This window comes from Odocoileus virginianus, chromosome 22, assembly GCF_023699985.2.
Source record: "Odocoileus virginianus isolate 20LAN1187 ecotype Illinois chromosome 22, Ovbor_1.2, whole genome shotgun sequence".
NCBI lineage: Eukaryota > Metazoa > Chordata > Mammalia > Artiodactyla > Cervidae > Odocoileus > Odocoileus virginianus.
The window spans coordinates 22,456,706-22,467,679 of NC_069695.1; the positions used below are offsets into that span (position 1 = coordinate 22,456,706).

The window sequence follows — 10,974 nt, forward strand, 5'->3', positions numbered from 1 at the left end:
TTTGGCCACCTGATGTGAAGAGCCGACTCATTAGAAAAGGCCCTGATACTGGGAAAGGTTGAAGTCAGGAGGAGAAGGAAACGAAAGAGGATGAGGTGGTTGGATGGCATCACAGACTCAATGGACATGAATTTGAGCAAGCTCTGGAAGATAGTGAAGGACAGGGAAGCCTGGCATGCTGCAGTCCATGGGGTTGCAAAGGTCTGGACACGACTGAGTGAGTGAATAACAAAATTGAATACAAATGATCACTGCTGCCAGAGAACCACTTTTACTCTTTCTGTATGTGTGTTAGTTGCTCAGTCATGTCCAACTTTTTTCAGCACCTAGCCCACCAGTCTTTGTCCGTGGGATTCTCCAGGAAAGAATACTGGAGTGGGTTGCCAGTCCCTTCTCCACAGAATTTTCCCAAGCCAGGGATCAAATCCAGGGGATCGGATCAAATCTTCAGGAATCAAACTGGGTCTCCTGCATTGGCAGTCAGATTCTCTACCATCTGAGACACCAGGGAAGCCCTTTCACTCTTCCTACTACAATGTTAATATTTCCATCTGTCACTGTCTAAAAGGCAGTCTGTCACTCTTGCCTTTCCTTCTGTATTTACTGTTCCTCTGACTGCCACATGGAGTTTAAAAGACCTTTTGAGTAGTTAGTACATGAAAAAACTATGACAGAATATATTCTGACAGTAATACTTGTAATATTCTTGCTAAAAAAAGACCTTCCATTTTGTTCTATTTTAAAGCTGTGTTTTATTCTTTGTCATCCTCCCTACCCCACTCCATTCTTACTAATATCTGTGCTTAATTTTTCTGATGCCTACACTCTTCTAACTCGGAACACTACTCTTTCTTTCCCCCAGATGGTATTTTGGCAAAATGGGGAGAAAAGATGCTGAAAGATTACTTCTGAATCCTGGGAATCAGCGAGGTATTTTCTTAGTAAGAGAGAGTGAAACTACTAAAGGTATGAATATTGTTAATACAAGTATAAAATTTTCCTCAGGCAGTATTTTAAGGAAGATACAGTAAGAGTGTCCATTTCCCCTCTAGGTGCTTACTCCCTCTCTATTCGGGACTGGGATGAGGTGAGGGGTGACAATGTGAAGCACTACAAAATTAGGAAACTTGACAATGGTGGATACTACATCACAACCAGAGCACAGTTTGATACTCTGCAGAAACTGGTAAAACATTACACAGGTACGTGCATACTTCACAGGTTAAAGTTACTTCCTTGTGTTTCTTTTTTTTTTACCGCCCCACCCCCAACCCCCTTGTGTTTCATTTTATGAGGACAGATCCATGTCTTCATGCCTCTTAAGGTTTAGCGTGCTACTTCTGACACAGAATGTGCCCAGTTGTATTTTAGTTTTAAAATGAAGAACAGAAATACTTACTGCCTGAGTTGGGCTCCTGTATGATGTGCCAAATAGATGTGACAATAAACGAAAAAGCAAAATTTTATTTTGGGATACTTCCTAAGTAGGTAAAACTAAACACATTAGTGAAAAGCTGTTATCATGTGTCCTGTTAGGTTGCCTTCCTCATCATAGGCTGGACCACATAAGACTTGGTGAAGTGTGATTCTAATGAAATGTGATCTGAAGGTGCATTTTATTTTCATGGAAAATTAGCCTGTAGCAAGTGTAGACATTTCTCAGTCCTTCACTGATCTTTGAACAGTAGTCAGTATTAGAGTCTTCTGTCTCAAAATGTTTTAATCTCCAATTTGATATATAAATGCATCCACAAGTCTTTAAATGATTAATACTAGGAGAGGGGAAGTTTCCATGACAATTTCTTCAGTGACAGCTAGCTGCAAATTGAGTCTTATCAACTCAGTCATCAGTCTTGACATTGACTCATCACATTACCAAGCAGTAGCATCAGTTGTAATTGCACTTGTTAGAATGTGGATGTGTGTGGATACTTGTTGAGAGTGAAACGGAATATGTATAAACAGGATTCACAAGTCAAACCATTGTAAATTTGGGGTTTCCTGTTTTTGTGTCACCCTTTATTTGAAAATCAGTCTTTTAAAGAAGTTTTTCCTTGATTGTATTGTGCTTCTTATGCTTGTGGATTCTAGAAATAGCTGTTAATGGTAGCATTCTCTTTGGGGAAGAAATAAAACACAGTGATCAAAAGCAGAACTTTGGAAGCAGTCAGATCTAGGGTTTAAAACCCATCTCCATCACGTATTTACTAGGTGGCCTTGAGAAAGTGTAAGTTTTCTAAGGTTCCTTTATTTATACGAATTTGCGAAGTACTAAATTGGGACAATGGCTGGGACATAAGTATTCAATAAATAATAACTTTAAGATGTATTTAATGAAATATTTCATTTGTATGTTTTGTTTCTTTTATGCAATTCCATTTTTATGTTTGTGCTTTTGTAATAAAATGTCATGTTTTTATATCCTATGATTTAAACTTTCAAAAACACTGGTACAACTATATATACCTCAGTTTTTGTAAATTATTCATTTACAGTGTAGTTTATTCATTTATCTAGAACATGCTGATGGTTTATGCCATAAGTTAACAACTGTGTGTCCAACTGTGAAACCCCAGACTCAAGGTCTAGCAAAAGATGCTTGGGAAATCCCACGAGAATCTTTGCGACTAGAGGTTAAACTAGGACAAGGATGTTTTGGTGAAGTATGGATGGGTAAGGAGCCTGAACTTTTGTTTTCTTTCATTGTTTGGCCATAGATTAAAAGGCCATAATTTATGATATGTTGAAATATGTAAGCTTACTGCTGCTCGTTGAAGTTTGTTGTAAATCTCTTAAAATATAGGTTAAAATAGTGAAATGTGGGTTGTTTCTCTAGGAACGTGGAATGGAACCACAAAAGTAGCGATCAAAACACTGAAGCCAGGTACAATGATGCCAGAAGCTTTTCTCCAAGAGGCTCAGATAATGAAAAAACTAAGACATGATAAACTTGTCCCACTATATGCTGTTGTTTCTGAAGAGCCAATTTACATCGTCACTGAGTTTATGTCAAAAGGTGTGTGTACATCAGTATCTCCTGGGATATTTGTGTTAATAAATTTTGTCATTTCTGTCTTTATGCATACAGATTTTTATTGTGTTTTCTAATTGGAGATTTTTATGTAGACATGTGAAAAGAGAAAGTCTGACATGTTGTTTAACAGAATATTTAGTAATTAGTCCCAGTTATTCTGAAGGATAGTACAGAGTTGAAAAGGAAAATAAGGCACTGAATTTATTTTGAAAGTAAAGTCCTTCATTCCGTTTGACCAGAGGCAGTAGAATAGGAAAAAAAGTATTTGCTCTAGTTGATTTAAAACAATGCAATCAGAAAGATACTTGTGTCTTCAGCACTAAATGAAGAAATCAGGTAAGGTTAAGGAAATTAATTTTATCTAGTTTTAATATACTCTGAGGACTCCTAGAAACTTCTCTTTTCCACTGCTGTCAACTGAAGGGTGTCTTTTTCTCCAAACCCCAGACCCCAAGGTGTGGGATCTTCAGTAACAGGGTGGATTAGGGCAGGGAAAGGAGAAAGAAAGGTTGTCGCTCTTCCCTCTTTCCCCTTTGCTGATGATGCATAGGAAGAAGGACCGGTAAGTCACCAAGTATGCTTGCTGATAGGCCTGCTTTTTACCCTCTTGAATTTTTATCTCCTCCCTTTAGTATTAATGAGTCATTAATCCATAGTGAAAGCCTCTGATGGCTCATCGCTTTCTAGATGCCCATCTTGGTCAGTGAGGTACCGCCACCTAGTGGTGACAGCACCAACTACAGGCTGCACTTGGATGGGAAGAGACTTCCCCCAAGAGAAGCAGAAAAACCAGAACTGACATTCTTGAGAGTTCCAAAGAATAGCACAGAGAGATAAGAAAGCCTTCCTCAGCGATCAGTGCAGAGAAATAGAGGAAAATAATAGAATGGGAAAGACTGTAGAGATCTCTCAAGAATATTAGAGATACCAAGGGAACATTTCATGCAAAGATGGGGCACAATAAAGGACAGAAATGGTATGGACCTAACAGAAGCAGAAGATATTAAGAAGAGGTGGCAAGAATACACAGAAGAACTATACAAAAAAGATCTTCATGACCCAGATAATCACAGTGGTGTGATCACTCACCTAGAGCCAGACATCCTGGAATGCAAAGTCAAGTGGGCCTTAGGAAGCATCACTACAAACAAAGCTATTAGAGGTGATGGAATTCCAGTTGAGCTATTTCAAATCCTAAAAGATGATGCTGTGAAAGTGCTGCACTCAGTATGTCAACAAATTTGGAAAACTCAGCAGTGGGTGAGTCCCAAAGAAAGGCAATGCCAAAGAATGTTCAAACTGCCTCACAATTGCACTCATCTCACATGCTAGCAAAGTAATGCTCAAAATTCTCCAAGCGAGGTTTCAACAGTATGTGAACTGTGAACTTCCAGATGTTCAAGCTGGTTTTAGAAAAGGCACAGGAACCAGAGATCAAATTGCCAACATCTGTTGGATCATCGAAAAAAGTGAGAGTTCCAGAAAAACATCTGCTTTATTGACTACCCCAAAGCCTTTGACTGTGTGGATCACAACAAACTGGAAAATTCTTCAAGAGATGGGAATACCAGACCACCTGACCTGCCTCCTGAGAAATCTGTATGCAAGTCTAGAAGCAACAGTTAGAACTGGACATGGAATAACAAACTGGTTCCAAATCAGGAAAGGAGTGCATCAAGGCTGTATGTTGTCACCCTGCTTATTTAACTTATATGCAGAGTACATCATGAGAAACACTGGACTGGATGAAGCACAAGCTGGAATCAAGATTGCCGGGAGAAATATCAATAACCTCAGATATGCAGATGACACCACCCGTATGGTAGAAAGTGAAGAAGAACTAAAGAGCCTCTTGATGAAAGTGACAGAGGAGAGTGAAAAAACTGGCTTAAAACTCAGCATTCAGAAAACTAAGATCATGGCATCTGGTCCCATCACTTCATGGCAAATAGATGGGGAAACAGTGGCAGACTTTATTTTCTTGGGTTCCAAAATCACTGCAGATGATGACTGCAACCTTGAAATTAAAAGATGCTTGCTCCTTGGAAGAAAAACTATGACCAACCTAGATAGTATATTAAAAAGCAGAGACATTACTTCACCAACAAAGGTCCATCTAGTCAAAGCTTTGGTTTTTCCAGTAATCATGTATGGATGTGAGAGTTGGACTATGAAGAAAGCTGAGCGCCCGAGAACTGTTTTTGAACTGTGGTGTTGGAGAAGACTCTTGAGAGTCCCTTGGACAGCAAGGAGATCCAATCAATCCATCCTAAAGGATATCAGTCCTGAATATTCATTGGCAGGACTAATGTTGAAGCTGAAACTCCAATATTTTGGCCCCCTGATGTGAAGAACTGGCTCATTTGAAAAGATCCTGATGCTGGGAAAGATTGAAGGCAAGAAGAGAAGGGGACGACAGAGGATGAGATGGTTGGATGGCATCACCGACTTGATAAACATAAGTTTGAGTAAGCTCTGGGAGTTGGTGATGGACAGGGAAGCCTGGCCTGCTGCAGTCCACATGGTGTTGCAAGGAGTCGGACATGACTGAGCAACTGAACTGAACTAATTGATGGCTAAAACATTATCTGAAGCTCCCAAAGCACATGCCTTTTTTTTTTTTTTGCGTTTTAAAATATTTATTTTTTAATTGAAGGATAATTGCTTTACAGAATTTTGTTTTTTGTCAAACTTCAACATGAATCAGAGCACATGGCATTTTTAACAAGGAATCTCTGCATAAAAAAACTACCAGGTATCCTATGTCAGAGTATATTAGGGTGAACGAGAAGGGAGGAAAGGGACCAGGAGGAAGTTTAAATCAGGATATCCGAGCTCATAAGAGTGTTGTGGAGATAAAGCTAACAGGCCATTTAGCTTGTGTATTGATTTCAAGAAGTATTCAGTTGGGGAATGTGATAGAGGTCTGTGTTGTCAGATTGCCGGATTAGGATTATATCTAGATAAGATGTTGAGAATGCAGGATCACAGACGACCCTCCCACTTTTAAACTCGGTAGTTCCCCATTTTGCTCTTCACGCACTTAGAATTTGGCCCTCTGTAACCCACCCGAACTCGTTGCCTCTTGTGTTTTCTTGATTGTCAGGATACACTGAAACTGGAACTGAAGTTGCTCAGTCGTATCCAACTCTTTGCGACCCCATGGACTGTAGCCTACCAGGCTCCTCTGTCCATGGGATTTCCCAGACAAAAGTACTGGAGTGGGTTGCCATTTCCTTCTCCAGGAGATCTTCCAGATCCAGGGATTGAACCCGGATCTCCTGCATTGCAGACAGACGCTTTACCATCTGAGCCACCAGGGAAGTGGATACTCTAGAAATTATTAATAATTGAAATGTATTAAATGCTCCTAATATATAAACGGTCTGCTAGTATTATAAGGCATCAAAGAAATAAAGCTGTCTAACTAACTTACATTGAATTTGGAAAGAAGACCTAATCCAATGAGTTAATTTTTATTATAAAGCTAAATAACAGCTTGCTCTGAACAAATAAGTTCAAGCCAAAGCATAATGAATTTCTAGGTGTTTGACACGTTCAGTGAGTAACATAGAAATTGAGGAAGAGATTATCTAGGTTGGAATAAAAATTAGAAAAATCAGAAAAGACAAGTTTGTATCGTCCTTTGAGATGATGAGGAATGTGGATGGGTAAACAGAAGGGCTACTGGTATTTCTGCAGAGCTGTTAGGAAATGGGGAGTGAAGCCATGGGTAGTGGAAAGTGTAGAAAGCAACTGGTTGCAAATAAAGCTAGAGACGTGTATGGGGCAAACTGAAGGAGTGCTCTGAACTGGTCTCCAATTACTTATCAAGTACCTGCTCTCTGCTATGAATGAGCTTCAGAGGGTTCAGAAAACTTCCTCTGAAGTTCTCCATCAGTTTTTTCATACTTATGTGTATTTTTCTAGACAAAGAGTCAGTAGTTTTTGTCAGATTCTCAAAATAACCCATGACCAAAACAAAGTTAAAAGGCCCACTGGTACATTTAGAATGCTCCGATGAATGGATAAGAGGAACACTTAAGGGAGGGGGGATTTGTTGTAATTGGTTAAAGAGCAAAGAAAAACAGTTGTCTAAATGACACATCCCAATCCCCGATTGCTGCTGTTTCTGGGCTCTGCAGCTTTTGTACTGTGTGAGCAGTTATCTAAAGAAGTGGTGTCACTTCCTCTATTTAAGGACAGTTCTTACAGTGTGTAATTCATCCTTTCATTTAAACAGAAAACCCTCCCGTGGTCCCAGCATCCACTTTTCACCAACTTCTCTCTGGCTCTTGCTTCCCTTCACAGTCAAGACTTTTTTTTTTTTTTTTTTTTAAAGAACAGACAGTATTACATCTTTATGTCCTAATTAGCCCATTTTGCTCTTGTTAGATTTGCTTATTGTTCGTGAATGTCTTGCTGTCTGTTACAGGGAGCTTATTAGATTTCCTGAAGGAGGGAGATGGAAAGTATCTGAAGCTCCCACAGCTGGTTGACATGGCTGCTCAGGTACGTGTGTGTTCACCCGTGTGTCCATTTGAACTGCAAGTGCACATTAAAAATGTAAACTAATCTTGTGTGTGTGTGCTTGCGCGCCGTAAGTCTCTTCAGTCTTTTCCGACTCTCTGTGACCCTATGGACTGCAGCCCGCCAGGCTTCTCAGAATACTGTTGTTTATATAGTGAAATCATGGAGTTTTAGAGCTCAGAGGAACATTACAGATAATCCAGTCTAATCTCTGTATATTACAGGTACTGTAGTATCTGAGGACCCAGGCATCTAAGGTTCATACAGCTTACGAGCATTAGAGTCAGTGATCCCAGTACCATGCTGCTCTGTATCATGTGGCCTTTCAGAAACATATGCATTCACAAATACCAAATCTGTATGTATTTCTACTGAAGCAGATACATGTTAAGACAATGAATGATTGCTCTTCCAAAGAAAATAATAGAAATCTGAGTATATGCTGCAGAAGACCTGAACAAAGCTGGGAGTGGGGTGCAGTGGAGCAGCAGATATTAAGCAACACAGAGTCACACTGATCCTACTCGGATAGAAGGTGGGGAGGTCATACACCTAAGTGAAAGTATTATTTGCTCAGTCATGTCCAACTCTTTGGGACCCCATGGACTGTAGCCCTCTAGGCTCCTCTGTCCATGGAGTTTTGCAGGCAAGAATGCTGGAGTGGGTAGCCATTTCCTTCTCCAAGGGATCTTCCCAACCCAAGGATCAAACTCAGGTCTTCTGCATTGCAGGCAGATTCATTACCTTCTGAGCCACCAGGGAAGGCCGGGTATACCTAAAGTGATTAATCATATTGGTCTTTAAATAAAGAAAAATAAAGTATATGCTGAATTTCTTTTTTAATATAGTCCCAAACAAGAATTTAGATGGCGGGTATACAGTTTAAGATGGGGTAGTTTTACTCTTCTGAGTTTTTGTTTTTAAATATAATTGAGAACTGTTAAGTTTTATTCAGATATATGGTAGGTATTCAAGGGGTCTTTTATTGGCTTTGGTTGACACATTGAATCTAAGACTCCTTCACAATGAGTGTCCAGATGTCCACAGGATCTGGCAATTCAGACAAACTTTATACTAAGAAAACCGCACCTGTGCCACCTTAGCATATGTCAAGCCTCGTCCATGCACCTGAGCTCCAGGCTCTGAGCCCATTTATGGTAGAGGCGGACAGACTGTTCATCTGTGAAGGGCCAGCTGAATGCTTCAGGCTTTGTGGGCCACGTGCCATCTCTTTTTCTCCCCCTTCCCCCCTTCTCCCCTCTCCTTTTCCTGACCCCTCTCTTCCTCTTCATCCTTCTCTCCCTGCTCCATTAAAAGGTTTTCTGTTTTTCCTATCATCTACTAGACTGTGCCCCATTACCGTCATCTCTTTTCGAGAGATATTTCTTCAGTGATCTGGTTTAACATTAACCAGAATTGCCCTCTCCATCATTCCCTTCATACCATATATGTTTGTTTTTCTTCCCAAGATTGCTGACGGTATGGCCTATATTGAAAGAATGAACTATATTCATCGAGATCTTCGGGCTGCTAATATTCTTGTAGGAGAAAACCTTGTGTGCAAAATAGCAGATTTTGGCTTAGCAAGGTTAATTGAAGACAATGAATATACGGCAAGACAAGGTAAAATGATTGTTTAATAAATGCTGGTAATCTCATTTTCAATGAATGGATTTTCCTACCGTTCTTTTGAACATACAGGGTTGTACAGAATTAAGCAAACAGCTCTAGACCTGCTCAAAAGAGTCATAGAAGCATTGATTTTTGTTTATAAAATTATATATAGTGCATAATACTGTGGCTTTCTGATAGCTCTTTCCCCCAGAGAAGAACCTGACTGTGGGTGGTGTTTGCATTATGAATATAGCAAGCAGTATTCATAATCCTCTTCACACTTCCCTTGGCATGCCAACAAATAAGAAACATTTTAAAATAATGTTTGTAACCTCAGAACCATCCAGGTTTTACTACATTAAGCACTAGAAGCTCAGTGCTTTCTTTTCCATCTCCATACCTGTGTGCTGTCCCCTCCAGCTAGAATATCTTCCTGTTCTTCAGTCTTTACCTATGAAAATTCTAACCACTCTTTAAGGCTAAACTTCGCTACCACTTTTTAAATGAAACCTTTTATGATTGTGCTAATGAAAATTGATCTTCCGTTTGTCAGAACATCTAAAGAACTATATTTTACAACATTATATATCTATGTAAGTAAATAACTTTAAGTATTTAAGACACCTATAATCTTATTTTCACTATAAGTATATAAACGTCACAAAGGCTGTGTTTTTGTGTCTCTGATAACAATTAGCATAATGTGCATAAAAAGTGCTAAGACACTAAATATTTGAGTAAATTAATACAGGCTTTTCAAATTTTTAAAAATTTTTACAGTAAAATTTTCTAGAGAGATATCATAATATAAAAAGGAGATTATGGTTGAAAACCAGTAGACATTAGAACCAACAGAATATGCTCTTGGCAGCCAGCAGTTGTAACTACTAGGAGCTCAGTTCAGTTCAGTCGCTCAGTCGTGTCCAACTCTGCGACCCCATGGACTATAGCACACAGGCAGCTGGACTGACTTAAAAAGTTATAGATCCTATAATCCATGTTTTTGGTTGCTTCTTATTAGCGTTTTTACCTCTGTTCCTTCTTGAATGGTTTTCTGTCCCCACCAGCCATGCTCTTTTTTATGTGATTGAATATCTTATCAGGAAGGAATGTGTTTTCTACTAATGGAAATTTTAAATAGTATTAAAGAAGATCTTGTACTTTTGAAGAATTTGACACTGATGACAGGTACAGTAGAGATACTGACAAAAAATGAGCCCTGCTTTTGCCATATGTGCACAGAAAGAAACCAGTTACTGAAGCAAGCTTGTCAATACTGTTTTAGGTGCAAAATTTCCAATCAAGTGGACAGCTCCTGAGGCTGCATTGTATGGTCGATTTACAATCAAGTCTGATGTATGGTCATTTGGAATTCTACAGACAGAACTGGTAACAAAAGGCAGAGTGCCATATCCGGGTGAGCTTGCATTTCATGTAACTGGAGTTTATGGGGGAAAGGCCTTTATTTTTCTCTTTATCTGCCTCTCTTCTTTCTTCCCTCCCTCCCTTGCTCTCTCTTTTTGGCATTGGATGGTGAGCAGTCTGTGAGAGCCAGTCCTTGAGATGCGGCTCTGTGTGCATAGCTTTCTCCCTTTTCTAAAAGGGTCTTTTTGCTCTCCTGTTTTCTCAGATGATGAGCATAAATATATCTCAGTCATCTCCTTCCCTTCCTCCCACAAGTAACTGAGGGTATGCTTAGCCTGTGATAACACAGGGTGAGCTGCTGATGAAATAGTTGGGGATTACATAGGAATACAAGAAAGGACCTGTGTAATAAATCTGAGCAAAGTCAAAAA

General features: G+C 39.5%; 1 protein-coding gene across 2 annotated transcripts in view; it reads left to right on the plus strand.

Annotated features, from left to right (window-relative positions):
• YES1 (YES proto-oncogene 1, Src family tyrosine kinase) overlaps window positions 1-10,974 on the plus strand; it is a 60,001-nt gene that overhangs the window by 46,032 nt on the left and 2,995 nt on the right. For both annotated transcript variants that reach the window (XM_070452716.1, XM_020895605.2), the window contains exons 5-11: window positions 863-966; window positions 1,053-1,202; window positions 2,518-2,673; window positions 2,837-3,016; window positions 7,470-7,546; window positions 9,034-9,187; window positions 10,464-10,595. In XM_070452716.1, coding sequence (XP_070308817.1) covers window positions 863-966; window positions 1,053-1,202; window positions 2,518-2,673; window positions 2,837-3,016; window positions 7,470-7,546; window positions 9,034-9,187; window positions 10,464-10,595 — 953 coding nt within the window. The remainder of the gene's footprint in view (window positions 1-862; window positions 967-1,052; window positions 1,203-2,517; window positions 2,674-2,836; window positions 3,017-7,469; window positions 7,547-9,033; window positions 9,188-10,463; window positions 10,596-10,974) is intronic.